The 14,927-nt window shown below is 42.1% G+C and overlaps 1 protein-coding gene across 1 annotated transcript in view; it reads left to right on the forward strand.

The window, feature by feature from the left end:
- ADAMTSL1 (ADAMTS like 1) overlaps positions 1 to 14,927 on the forward strand; it is a gene marked incomplete at its 5' end in the record, with an annotated part of 912,424 nt that overhangs the window by 765,616 nt on the left and 131,881 nt on the right. Inside the window, 2 exons of the mRNA XM_077765085.1 lie at positions 8,109 to 8,288; positions 14,349 to 14,502. Of these exons, the coding sequence (XP_077621211.1) occupies positions 8,109 to 8,288; positions 14,349 to 14,502 (334 nt within the window). The remainder of the gene's footprint in view (positions 1 to 8,108; positions 8,289 to 14,348; positions 14,503 to 14,927) is intronic.

The raw sequence follows: 14,927 nt of genomic DNA on the forward strand, positions 1-14,927 counted from the left end.
AAATTTCGTATGTGCATTGTTTTTGTTTTTATTTATTGGCAAAACACTCTCTATAGTCATTGCTCTGGATTTTAGTGGGCTTGCAGCCCCATGCTTCACATAATAACAGGAATATTAAACCTGGAAGATACACTGTACATCACTCTACTTGCAGGATTAAGAAAGCTCAGTTAATATTAGATCAACAAGGTGATTCTAATGGCTGGGGTAGAAATTCTGTTCTCATTTAATAATTTTGGACAAGACTCTAGCCTTCATTTTCTTTGTTTCTCTGAGCCCTAATTCATTTTGGCTCAACTTGATCTCTGTTGTATACCAAGCACTGTCTCTACCAGACTTTTGAACCTCTCAATCTTGCATGTCACAACGTTACATCAAATTCCAAAGGTCTAACACCAAGCTTGATAATCCAGCCACCTGCCACCTTTGCCAGCAGACCTAGTCTTCCTTCACAGGTCATACTACCTTCTGGCATGTTCTCTAACCCATTACCTTGGTTCCAGTCCTCACAACTAACCAAACCATCACTAACAGCCTTTTACTTGGTGTCCCCGTGTTGTCTTATTTCTCATCCATTGCTTCCCAACTCAGTACAACAGTTCTTTACTATAGGCCCTCTGTTGAGCCTTTAAAATATTAGTATGTGCTGAGGACCCCCAAATAGGCTATGGTATGGAGTGTTATTTAGACTTACATGGCCTGGAACCTTTTCTCCATGGTACAGCTATTAATACCTCACAGGGCAGTACTCTCTGGAACCCATCAGCCTTCATTGCCTGAATCATTTTCTACAAATTGGATCATGTTACCCTCTACTTTAAAATCCTCAGTGACACCTGGTCTTGAGATTATATCCAGATATGCCCAAGGCCCTTCACTGTTTGCCCCTCACCTGGCTTCTCAGTCTCCTTTCCCAACTACAACGTCTCCATGAACTCTATCCTCTACCTTCTCAGGTCTCCTCAGAGATACCATGTTCCTTCATACCCCAGGTCTGTGCACATGTGATCTGACTCTGTGGGCACTCCTTATCTCACTGGCCAGCCCTTCATGTGTCCCCTCCCCTGTAGAGCCTTCCGTAATTTTCCAGGAAGACTTAATAGCATCTCCTCTGTATTCCCAGTTTTGTAAAACTGATCACATTTGATCAGTTTTTCTCCCTCACTGGACTGCAAATACCTGAGGCTTAGCAACCAGTTTTTAGTCATCTTAAATTCTCAGTACCTCCCAGCCTGGCACTCAGCAAGTACTCAGTAAGTGTTTAATGAAAGAATGAATGAGTGAATAAAGAAATGAATGAAATGAGTTAGAAACTAGAAGCAGAACACATGTTAAAACTAGAAAGTTGACCTTAGAAAATATAAATGTCACTTTGTGTTGGGCTCAATAATATGACTTGAGGGACCAAGGAAATGAACTCAGCTCTAGTACATAAAGCTACCAACATGAACCCAAAGGTGTCAATACAGGCATAATTTCTTAATGTGTGATCATGAGAAAATCATTAAAAATAAAGGACACTTAGGCTACTGTAATTTTGATTAGAAACCTAACTTTTAAGTGCTCTCCTTATTACATATTTTTACTTTCTTATAAAACTAGTAAATCTATGACCTTATGTCATAGATGAAACATGTCATACATGAAACATGTATGGCAGGGAAGATAATCATTGGCATAAATACTATTTTTTGTTATTTATTCTGTTAATGGCACATATTTAAAAATAATACCCTCACTAAAGATCTTCCTCTTCATCCCTTTTGCTGTTCTCTTTATTTTTTAATACAGTTTATTGTCAAGTTGGTTTCCATATAACACCCAGGGCTCATCCCAAAAAGTGCCCTCCTCCATGCCCATCACCCATTTTCCCCTCGCCCTCACCGCCTATCAACCCTCAGTTTGTTCTCAGTATTGAAGAGAAATACTCTTATAGTTTGCCTCTCTCCCTCTCCTTAACTATTTTTCCCCTTCCCCTCCCCTATGGTCCTCTGTTAAGTTTCTCCTGTTCCACATATGAGTGAAAACATATGGTATCTGTCTTTCTCTGCCTGACTTATTTCACTTAGCATAACAACCTCAAGTTCCATCCACATTGCTACAAATGGCCAGATTTCATTCTTTGTCATTGCCATGTAGTATTCCATTGTATAGATAAACCACATCTTCTTAATACATTCATCAGCTGACAGACATTTAGGCTTTCCATGATTTGACTATTGTTGAGAGTGCTGCTATGAACATTGGGGTACATGTGCCCCTATGCATCGGCACTCCTGTATCCCTTGGGTAAATTCCTAGCAGTGCTATTGCTGGGTCATTGGGGAGTTCTATTGTTAATTTTTTGAGGAGCCTCCACACTGTTTTCCAGCTGTTCTCTTTTTTAAATTTTCTTCTTTGCATACTGCTTCTCACTTCGGAAGTGTCAGCCTCATCAGGCCATCTCAACATGTTCGCAGAGTTGTTGCAGACTTTGGAAACTTTATTAGTTTGAAATTTTATCTATAGTTTTTAAAAATTTCTAAAAAACACCTTTTCAGCAGTGCAAACACACCAAGGACCCGTTTAAGAGCAAAAATCCCTGACAATAGTCACTTAGCTAGATGGTCATCTGCCATGTCTGGAGGGCCACAGCACCTGGCAGAGGACATGAAGCAACTGGCTAAAACCCATTGCTGACTTGTTTAGAAACAGCTCCTGGCTAATGATAAAACAGCTCAATAATAGGTGGATGTTCAGCCCATCAGCTGGATGCCTGTGTCATGGCTTTTAAACATTTGGATTCTTGGCTCTTTTGTTCATCCAATCATCAATCCAACCAACATTTATGAAGTGTGTGCTCTTTGCCAGATGCTGCATTAGGCACTGGGGAATAGAAAGATGAGTGCATTCCGTTTCCTCAAAAGATGCATAATCCTGTGGGGGTGGGGGGTATTGCAGACACATAAACAAAGAGCTCTTATGGGAGACATGCAGCACCCTTCCAGGTCAAGACAGGGTGGGAGGTGACACATTCTTTGAGCCTTTGAACTGGTCCTTCAAAGATGTCTTGGTAGTTTCTAGATAGACTAAGAGGCAAAGGGCATTGCTCACAGAATGAACAAGGTGATCAAAGGCCTGAGCATAGAAGGTATCTGTGTGCCCAGGGAAGAGAAAATTGTCCCCATGGCAGGCCACCAAGGAATGTGGCTGGGTAGCTCAGCATGGGTTAGATCACGAGGGCTCTCAAGGGTGACCTTGGGAATCTGAATTTTACCTCCTGGGTGTTAAGAATTTCCTAAAAGTTTACTGGGTAGATCAAATTTTGAAACAATAAGCTAATTTCCTTTACATCTTCTTGTAACTGCTTTGTCATCATATTGTCCAACACTTCTGCACATTGCTGGGGTGGGCGGGATCAACTAAGGGCCTGTCCTAAACCAAGTCCTATCTACAAAGTGATGACCCAGCTAGATTATGTTTCATGAGTGATCACCCTCTACAGCACAGTGTTATTACATCTCCACCTTTAAAACAGGACCAAGTATTTTCATCATCTATTTCCTCAATTTGAAAGGGAAAGAAAATTAACCTGCATTTTTCCTTATTGCCATATTCACTAAGAAGCTCTAACTAAGCAGCTTGGGTCAGAGAGCTGTTCTTATGCAGCTGGGGTTTTGTTTTGTTTTGTTTTTCATTTTTGGAGCACTTATTCAATTTTTATTATTTTTTAATGTTTATTTTTGAGACAGAGAGTGAATGGGAGAGGGGAGAGAGGGGGAGGGGCAGGGAGGGGGAGGGGCAGAGAGAGAAGGAGACACAGAATCTGAAGCAGGCTCCAGCCTCCAAGCTGTCAGCATAGAGCCTGACAAGGGGCTCGAACCCACAAGCCATGAGATCATGACCTGAGCTAAAGTCTGATGCTCAGTCGACTGAGCCACCCAGACCTCCCCTCATTGGAGCACTTATTCAAATTGAATGGAAGCCCATGTGCCTTCTTAGATAGTTAGAAAGGGAACATCTTAGCCATCAAGCATTGAAGAGATCTCTAATCCAACACCACTAGTGAAGTGTCTAAAATGTCAGTCACCATGTAATGGAAATTTCAAGAGCATGTTCTCTATGCCTAACAAACTCTATAGAACCCATGGGGAATTTGATTGTGAATTGAAATGAAAGGATTGGAAGAAAAGTGGCTTGATGTACTTTTGAGGTTCAGGGAATAATGATCTTATGAATCAGCCATAGGTTCTCTCAAAGATAAGTCCACTGCATTTTGACTACAGTGTACATATTTATGAACCATACCTATATGTCGCATTCTCCAGCATCAGTTATAAAATGTCACTCTGCTGTTTAGCTCACACCCAAATTACTTTTTTACTAGGAAAAAAAATCATTAATTTTAAAAGAAAAAAATTAGAGAGAGTGTAGAAGAAAATTGGAGACATCCAATCCTAAGGTCTCCTATTCAAGATGTGACACTATCACACTGAGGAAATGTTTTGAATGCAATTCTCAAACACTAGTATGAGCAACAAGAGAACCAAAATCCCTTTCTTCAAAGAGCTGATAATAGGTAATTACCAAAGGGATGAGAACTATTTAAAAGAGGTATTTAAAAACAAAAAATAATAAATAAACAAAATGAGGTTAACAAAATAGAGACTTTTTTGGCTTCTCTAGCTAGTGGGTTAAGAATGGCTTCTCCAAGCAAGTGAGAATGGAATTAAACGTGAATAGTAAAAAGACACAGCCATGTGAAGATATAAGCTGAGAGTGAGCCAGGTAGAGAGAAGAGCAGATGCAAAGGCCCTGTGGGAGAAACAAGCTTGGGATGTGCAAGGACCACACACCCACAGCCAATGAGGCTAAAATATGCAGGGAAAGGGGAGAATTGTATGAGAAGAGACTGCAGAGGTGTGTCCAGGTTCTCTTGTTCACTGCTACAACCAGGAACCCAGAACCATGTTTGGTCTATGATTGGTACTGAATAAATTTCTGTCAAATGAGTGAATGAAGTTAAAATTTGAGTTAGACAGTCTCAAAACTTCCTTCAGGGCAGGGACCAGAACATGTAGGAATTTGCAGGTCAGGGTTAGAGGAGTTTGGATTTTATTCTAATCATAAGGGCAAGTCATTGAAGGCTTTTAAGCATGAGAATACTGTGATCTGATTTATGCTTTAAAAACATCATTCTTGCTGCTGTGTGGAGAATAGATTGTAGATATGCCAGATATCTTCCATTGCTCCTATAGGTCCACTCTACCTTTCCACCTGTGTCTCAGGAGGCTAACCTCGATAGACTCTACACTCTGGCTTCTAGTTGTGTTCAATCAATGGCATGTTCAGCAGGCCATCAGAAGGAGAGAGAAGCTGTCTTCAAATTGAGTATGCCATCTATATGCTACCAGGACCTATTGAGAAAACTAGAGACTGGTTAGGAAGCTTTGTAGTAGTTTACATGAGAGATTATGATAGCCTAATTTATTATTTGTGGTGGAGGTCAAGTTTACTTATTTTGGAGGGAAATCTGACAGTATTTGCTCATCGATTGAGTGTCAGGGAAGAGGTGGTAAGAAAAGGGAAATACTCAAGGGTATTTCCCATGATTCTGTCTTAGATATGGCACCTTCCAAAAAATGGGGAAGACTGAAAGGAGAGCAAATTTGGGGCAAGGTTCGAAGGGCAAGATCAAAAGTTCCATTCTGGGGGCGCTTGGGTGGCTCAATTGGTTGGGCGTCTGACTTCGGCTCAGGTCACGATCTCACGGTTGGTGGGTTTGAGCCCCACATCGGGCTCTGTGCTGAAAGCTCGGAGCCTGAGGCCTATTTCAGATTCAGTGTCTCCTTCTCTCTCTCTGCCCCTCCCCCGCTCACGTTCTGCCTCTGTCTCAAAAATAAGAAAACATTAAAAAAAAAAAAAAAGTTCCATTCTGGACATAGTTAGGTCAAGATGCCTATTTGCATTTAAGACAAAGAGGAGAGGTCAGAGCTTAAGATTTGAATTTTTGACTCATCAGCATAAACTTTTTTTCCAGACAGTTACATGTTGAACAAAATTGCATAAAGTTCATAGAAGAACTTTAATAACTCATAGAATACAAAGACCTGTAGAGGACACAGTCCCTACCTAAATTTGGAAATTTTTAGGAATCAGCAATTCACATGGTTAGTTGTCTAATTATAAAAGAGCCCTAAGAAGGGCTGAATGATAATGGTTATAACTAATCTGATGATGGAATAACTGGTTGGCTAGAAATGAGACTTTAATAGAAATAAGAGAAGACTGAGCCTAAGAGGTCATGGAAAGGGCTATAAAACCAAATTTAAAACATTGGTTGTCTGTAATAGCAAGAAGGCATGTTTTAAGCAAATGGAACTCTTAGCCACTAATTTAAATTTCCCCCAACCACCAACTTCAATTCCACAAATATTTATTGAGAATATTTTTGCAGGAGGCACTGTGCTGGGCAGTGTGGGTACAAAATGCATTGAAGAGGTAAGCTGAACTTCTACCAAACAAAAACTAAAAAGGTTTGCTTCTGCAATGAATAAAAAGGCCAGGGAGTCATCAAAATGAGCCAGATCAGCCTAAGTCCTGCCCACTCACAACTTGAATCATGAGCTCTAAGGCCATAGATTGTTCCTTAATTAAGGTAAAAAAACATGCTAAACAAGCCCTTGGAAGGAACTGTTTGGATCTGTAATGAATAATAACAGGCTGCAGACCACTTCCTACAGCACAGCCCATTGAGCATAGACTCCCATAAGTTCTGAGAGGCCACTGCTGCAGCCAGAACCACTCCAGCAAAAACTCTCAGGTCTGTCCATCCGGGACTAACCTCCCAGCGAGCCCAAGGGCAGCAGGTAAAAGGAAAAGGACTATTCTTGAAGAAAAAAGAGCACTCTCTAGAGCTTTGACAGGAAAGTAGCCCGGCAAAGAGTAGCCACTGGGAGCTAATCTAAAAATGACAGAAAACCCAAAGTCACAATGGCTTCAATAAGAAAGAAGAGTATTTCTCTCTCATATAAACAGGCCATCCAGGGCCCATGTGGTGGCTTCACCATCAGGAACACAGGCTACTTCCATCTATTTGCCTATCACCATCCAAGATGGGAGGTTAAAAGTTAAGACCTGATGTTCAAATTCCAGCCAGCAAGGAGGAGAAAGCAAGGAGGTGGGAGGGGATGCCATACTCTTTCGTGGTCATTTCCCTGAAATTGCACATAACGTTGCCATGTAAATCCCATTGGCCAGCACTTAGTAACAGACCCATGTGCATCTTCAGGTGAGATCAACAAATATAGTCTGTATGCTGAGAAGTCATGTGCCTAGCTAGACATGCTAAAAATTGGGGGTTCCTTTGCTATTGCAGGGGAGGGGGCTACTGGGATAACAGCCAACAATAAATAGCACAGGGGCCTCCCTTTCCCTTCATGCAACTGAACTGTAACTATTAAGTTACATGTAAACAATGCGCTTTACTGGGGTCCCAGTGAAAACCATTAAAGTAGGACTATTTTCCTATATCCCAAATTCCAGTGGCTCTAGCTCCCACCACCCTAAGAAATCACCAGTCCTACAAGAGGACATCCAGGGCAGTTCTTCAGAAAACCAGGCTTTCAATCTCATGTCCCTCCAATAGGGTAGAGTGGATGTTCACACTTAGAAGGAAAGAGCTGCCTTCTGTGCGCATTGATTCCTCCAGATTTAGACTGATGGCAGGAGCTCTCTTGTTCTTTCTGGAAGCTGCACAGATTATTTCACTGGGTCGTAAATATGTTTAACACCCTATTATACTAACCTTTCAAACCAGTTGTCTTGGGTTGCTGCAAATCATAGTTTAGGAACAACTTTCTATGATTTAAAGGCCCTTGACATTCCTGGATGCTGTAGTTAAATACTTGAAATTGAGATTGGAGGGTATAGATCCTGCTACACAATTCATTTCAAGGAAAGGAAACAAAATCCTTTGGGCTGGTTCTTAGCTTTCCTTCGTTTTCTTTTTCTTTTGTCCATTTTTGTTTTTTATTTTGTTTTGGTAATCTTGACTCAGCCAAGGCTAAGCATTGGCAGTCAAACATACTGCTGTCCTACGTTAGGTTGACGTTCTCTTCTGTCCCCAGTGTTCCAGGACCTGCGGAGGTGGCATCCAGAAGCGTGAGGTCCTTTGCAAACAGCGCATGGCTGATGGCAGCTTCCTGGAGCTCCCCGAGACCTTCTGTTCAGCCTCGAAACTGGCCTCCCAGCAAGCCTGCAAGAAAGATGACTGTCCCAGCGAGTGGCTCCTCTCCGACTGGACAGAGGTATGTGGGCTCCTCAGAAGGAGATCATGAAAGAGGTGTAAGGAAGAAAAGCAGCACCCCAAACTTACACATACAGAAGATGAGAATAGGACAAAATAATCTTATTTTGGAACAGATTTTTGTAAGCAAGGGTTTTTAACTAGGCTGCAGGGATGTGAGGTAAGCAGCCAGCCCTGACTCAACAATCAGAAGCGTGGACTTGTAAACGGGCTCTTCGTGGAACAAAACCAGGCCTTGTTTGGCCCAGAATCCTTCTCAGAACGCCGCATTGTTCTACCTTTATCCCCACACCCACCTCCCCGATCTCCCGGCACCTCCTCCTCCCAGATGTTTCTAGTCTCCACTCAGGAAGGGCAAAGCCTCTCTAGTTATTCCCTTCCAAGTTACTAGACAATAAGGAACATGATTTATTAAGAAGAGAAGGCCAGGGAAATCCTGCCTCTTTACTGTCAGTTTCCTGGCTCTAAGACGTTAACAATTTCCCAGCAAGAGAACTTGATTTCCCCTGTTGCTTGCATTTGGGGGGATGATTACATCAGCATCCACCATTCCTGACTTGCCTCATAAGTTAGGGATATACCCCCAACTAACCTCCTTTTCTAAACAGTTCCTACTCCAACACTAGCATCAATTAAGTCATTTACACCTGCCTTCGACTTGTTTTCAGCCCCTACGACTACTGTGAGTTGCCTACAACTCCCTCAGCTTCCTAGGCCTGTGTGTCTTCCATAAAAAAAATCCCCCCCAAAGTATTGCCTCATAAGCAGATGTAGCCAAGAACAGAATCGCCAGGCCCGAAGTGAAAATCTTTGCATCAAGAGCAGATGCGAGACTGCGCCCTTTCTTGCATATAAGCATTTGAACTGGCCTTGCTGATCCCGTTGCCTTCTCTGTGTGGTTGTGTGTATACATGTGTGCATGTATGTTGTATGGATACACAGGATGGAGCTGCTGCTGGTTGAAATATATCCCAGGGACACTTCCTTCCACAGAGCGAAAAGCTGTCTCTGGAAGTTTAGATGCCACCTCTTTCAACCTATGTTCTTAGAATCCTTGCCCCTCATTGAATCCATTCATACAGCATTCACTCAGATGGCTATCTGCTAAGAGCACTGTAATTTTGAGGTAACCTACACTCCCGTAGGTTTTGTCATTTGGCGATAAATTGCCTTCTGGTGGCATCTCACCCCAAATGTCGCAGAACAGGAGTAGGGCATGATTATTTTTTTTCAAATCTTAGAAACAGTTTTCTTTCACCAAGATAAAGGATTAGAAGCATGTCAAATAAGTGTATGTGTTTGTGTGCACGCACATGTGTGCATGCATGGACATGTTACTGACAGTTGTTCGATGGAATGTTGATTTGGGACTATGGTATTCTATCTGAAAAAAAAAAATCATAACAAAACTAACAGTGCAGGAGAGTGTAGTGATGTCATTGCCAAGTACATGGCTCTGGATGAAGACCTCCTCCCAGGGCATGTTGTGAAAGGTGTCCTCCTACAAAGTCTGTTGGTGATAGCTGCCATGAGCGGGATGCTGAGGAGGGGACGTGTATGTGCTATAATTGTGTTCCTGTGTTCCTGGAGTTTGTGGCCTCTGAGCACATGGGACACACAGAATTCAGAGAAAATTCTTTTAGGCCCACACATTTGAAGCAGGGACTGTTGTGATTATGCACTTAGAAAGGAAACTGCTGAACTAAGGTCCTCAGGGTCCCATTAAGTATAGCAGACATACTTTTTTTTAAAGAGAGCTGGTGGGAGAAGGGGCAGAGAGAAAATATTAAGCAGGCTCCACACTCAGTGCAGAGCCCAACGTGGAGCTAGATCCCATGACCCTGGGATCATGAACTGAGCTGAAATCAAGAGTCGGACGCTCAAATGACTGAGCCACCCAGGCACCCCAAGTATAGCAGACCTTTAGAGCAGTGTCATGTGTGCTTAGGAGTTAGACTCACAGATAGGCAAACTTAGGTTCTAATCCTGACTCTGCCACTTACTGGCTCTGTAACTTTGGGCTATATAACCTTTTTCAGTTTGTGTATATGAATGTTGGAGATAATAATGTACCCCCATATGGTTATTGGGAGGCTTCAGTTAAATGATGCATATAAACTACTTTGTGCCTAGTAAAAGTTAACCCTATTATTGTTATGATTCTCTTCCATCCCTGCTCATCGTCAGGAGGAGAGGAAATAAAAGAAAGTACTTACCTTGACTGGCCAGACTCAGGGTCATTGCCTAGGCCTCCTGTGGGCTTTACTAGTCTTCCTGGGAAGAAGTAGTTACACTTTGGGAAGTAGGGCTACTTAGCCCTTATCCATGGAATGTTATTAGGTTCCGAGTTATCTGGGTTGATGAATGGAAATTCCAAACACTGGGGAGGGGCTGGGAATGGTGGAAAATAATCACCAACTCACTGGGATTAAACTCAAGCTGGTGCCACACAACAGTGCTCCCCGGGGGTTTCACAGAGGCTCCAGTTGGCCCTGTCATCCCAACAGCCCTTGCGTTGGCCCTCTGGCTGAGATGAAACATACATTCCACATCCCCTGCCCCCAAGCCTCCCCTTGGAGAAAGGAAGACCTGGATGATCTATGGGTGTTTTTCATCCTCAACTATCTGGACTCAATCTCATAGTTACTGCACAGAATCCCTCAGAGACAGAATTAAGCCAAAATTTTAGACACTTCAAATAAAATTACTTTCAGATTCTATTCTGAGAATAAGACCTCTTAAAAGGCCTTACTTCTTTCTTTAAAAGAATTCCTTACATCTCTTGAAAGAGTTGGCTATTATATATTTTTAAATTATATTTTTATGAAAGTCATTCCCCTCCCCAAAATATAAAAGGAATTAAGGTCAGAACAGTCCCTTTTAGAGCTAGAAGGAACTTAGAAGATTCGATAACTTGGTTGTTCTTCTCAAACCTAAAGCCACAAAACCCTTTTTTCAATTGAAATGTTACCGTGAAGCCAAGAATCTAAAACAGATAAAATCAGAGCTGTTTTCATTGAAGTGTGGGTTAGGGTCCCAGATCTCCATAGACCAGGTCTCCAGATCACTGGAAAAGCCCCTGAATCACTTCCTCCGTGTAGAACAGGGTTTGAAAATCCCTGCTCTTGCTTAATTTTAGTTTAGAGTTATGGAAATTGAGTCTCAAGAAAGAACTAGACTTGACCAAAATCATAAACCAATCTTTGGACACACAGTCTATTTTTCTGCTTGGCAGCCCTAAACTGACCATGCTTTAAAATTTTCCAGGCTCTTTGCCTCCATCCCACCTGATCCCAGGATTTGGTACTATCATTTACAATAAAATAAGGGATGGGTGGAATCTGGAATCCACGATCACCAGGGAACAAAAGCAACTGGGTATGATTCTTACATCCATGTTTTACATCTTAACTGTCTTTCAGGCTGGCATATATCACAGCCTATTGCATGGAATAGTTCATTTCAGTGGGTTAGCATATAAACCTTGAGAACATAAGATGATATTCTTTTGCTTTTAGTGTTCATTTTTCAAGTTAACATGGCACACTGCCATGACCCTAGTTCAGGTCTTTATCATCTCAAGCCTGGACTACTGTGGCGGCCTACTTAACTGACATCCCCACCTCCCATAGATCTCCTACTCCCAACCCTCCTGGACACTGTTGCCAGATTAACCTTCTCAGAACACCTCTTTCATCATTTCACTCCTCCCTTCAATCGCTCCTCATTGCCTCGTGGACCAATTCCAAACCTCCGGTCTGAAAATTAAAAGTCTCTAACGTCTGGCCCCAAACTACCTCATGAGCTCCTGATACTCTTCAACTTGTTGCCTCTGTTCAAACTGGCTTAGCTCTGCCCCAGGCCCGCCTTGGGTTTTTGCACAGAACTCTTTGACATTTGTTTGGATATTCCCCTGCCCTCCATGCTCATCCCAGAGTTCTACACCCCTTCAGACTACCCATCTTCAAAACCTAGGCCATGAAATCACAAGTGTACCAGCAGCATTCGACAGTTGTGAGAATTTTATAATACTTTTAGTCTTATATTTCTACTAAATTCTTTTATTACTTTCTAATTCTTTAAATAGCTTTATTGAGGCATAATTTACATACTATAAAATTTAACTGTGCATTATGTTTCCAAGTTTTATCTGTTTACCACATATTCAAGAGACCAACATTCCTTTTATGATATAATAATATTCCATTACAATAAAGAAGATGTGGTATATACATACAACGGAGTATTACTCAGCAATCAAAAAGAAAGAAATCTTGCCATTTGCAACCATGTGGATGGAATTAGAGGGTCTCATGCTAAGCGAAATTAGTCAGAGAAGGACAAATATTATATGACTTCACTCATATGAGGACTTTAAGATACAAAACAGGTGAACATAAGGGAAGAGAAGCAAAAATAATATAAAAACAGGGAGAGAGCAAAGCATAAGAGACTCTTAAATATGGAAAACAAACAGAGGGCTGCTGGAGGGGTTGTGGGAGGGTGGATGGGCTAAATGGGTAAGGGGCATTAAGGAATCTACTCCTGAAATCATTGTTGTACTATATGCCAACTAACCTGGATGGAAATTGAAAAAACAAATAAATCACTTAAAAATAATAATAAGATTCCATTACATAGATATACCATATTTTTACTGATCCATTCACCAGCTGGCAAACATTTGAGCTGTTTCCCTTTTTGTCTATGCACTTTTGCATGCAAGTCTATGTGGATGTACATTTTCACTTGTCTTGGATAGATACCTACAAATGACATTTCTAGGTCATAGGGTATTTTTATGTTTATCTGTTTAAGAAATAAACCAAGCTGTTTGTCAAGAAGACTGTAGTATTTTATATTGCCATCAGCAATATATGAAGATTCTAATTTTTATATCCACACTCATAGTATCATTTGTTATTGTCTGTCTTTTTAACTATGGCCATTTCAGTGGGTAGGAAGTAGTACTTCATTATTGTTTTGGCTTCTATTTCCCTAATACAGTATTTCATTTTAGCAATGAATTTGCATTGCCCCCCGTTGTTGATGACAGCTTCTTGAGGTTACAAACCACCTTGCACATTTTTTCCATAGTATCTAGCACCCCACCTCAAACAAAGTACATGTAAAACAATTACCTCATGCTTGACATTAAAATACTACACTTGTGAAGGAAGGAGAAAAAAATTAGCATTGAGTGTCATTTCTGTGTGTGAAATTTAAATAACATTATCTCATTTAATTCCCAACCTTGAAAAATAAGTCTAAGAAGTGGAAACAGACTCTGAGTTGCCACTGCCAAAATCCTGAACACAGGACTCTATGACTCTGTAATGCTAATGGCCAGGCCATATAAGTAAAAACAGATAGAGTGTCCATAGGAAACTTTAGAACAGAAAAATCTTAGAAGGGTCCCTGGGTGGCTCAGTCCATTAACTGTCTGACCCTTAACTTTGTCTCAGGTCATGATCTCATGGTTCGTGATTTTGAGCCCCATGTCAAACTCCTCACTGACAGTACTGAGCCTGCTTGGGATTCTCTCCCTCACTCTCCCTCCCCCACTTGCACATGCACGTGCTCTCTCTCCCTCTCTCAAAATAAACTTTTTTTAAAAAAAAAAAAAGGGAAAAATCTTAGAGTTAGCATGAGGTTACAGTATAGGCAGTCTTCCCACATTGTGACATAATTAACATTTCTCTTGGGGCACCTTGGTGGCTCAGTTGGTTAAGTGTCCGACTTTGGCTCAGGTCATGATCTCACAGTCCGTGGGTTCAAGCCCCGTGTCGGGCTCTGTGCTGACAGCTCTGAGCCTGGAGCCTGTTTCAGATTCTGTGTCTCCCTCTCTCTCTGCCCCTCCCACGCTCATTCTCTGTCTCTGTCTCTCAAAATAAAGACATAAAAAAAATGTTTTAAAACATGTCTCTCACTTTTAGTGACTGTTGCTTTTCCAAGCAACCTTTCTTGTATTTGGGGGAGTTTGAGAGCCCATACAGAACCCATTAGCCTCTAGTTGCTTGCATTTACATGCATATGACCCGTTTTTTCCCCCCCTCACCAGTGTTCAACGAGCTGCGGGGAAGGCACCCAGACTCGAAGTGCCATTTGCCGGAAGGTGCTAAAAACCGGGGTCTCAGCTATTGTCAATTCCTCCCTGTGCCCTCCCCTGCCGTTCTCTTCATCCATCAGGCCCTGCATGCTGGCAACCTGTGCCCGTGAGTATGTCAGAGCTCCTGGGTTGGGGACACAGAACCCACGTAGAAGCAGCTGTGGCCACGCAGTAGCCTTCTGTAAACCCAGGACCTGGTGGGAGACAGGCAGGCAGTAAAGCCTGAGGAGAGCCAGCACGCTGGTAAGCTCAGCTGGAGATGGAAAAGGAATCTTAATTACACGTGGCCAGGCGGAATTCTCTTCACTGCTGGAAAAACAGTTTGCGGGGGGCAGAGCAAAGTTCACTTGCTGGCATACAGAGATCTGGAAGCTGGAGTCAGCAGATTACTCATGAAGTCGAATGTTGTCCATGCTGGGGTCTTAAAATGCTCTCAACAGATTTGTTCTGTTTAATATGAATCCCTACAGTTGTAACACTTCTGGGCTCTTCCCCCTGCCCCCGGCCCCACCCCCCAGGACACAAGGGTGT

Source organism: Crocuta crocuta, unplaced genomic scaffold, assembly GCF_008692635.1.
Source record: "Crocuta crocuta isolate KB4526 unplaced genomic scaffold, BGI_CrCroc_1.0 scaffold687, whole genome shotgun sequence".
Lineage (NCBI taxonomy): Eukaryota > Metazoa > Chordata > Mammalia > Carnivora > Hyaenidae > Crocuta > Crocuta crocuta.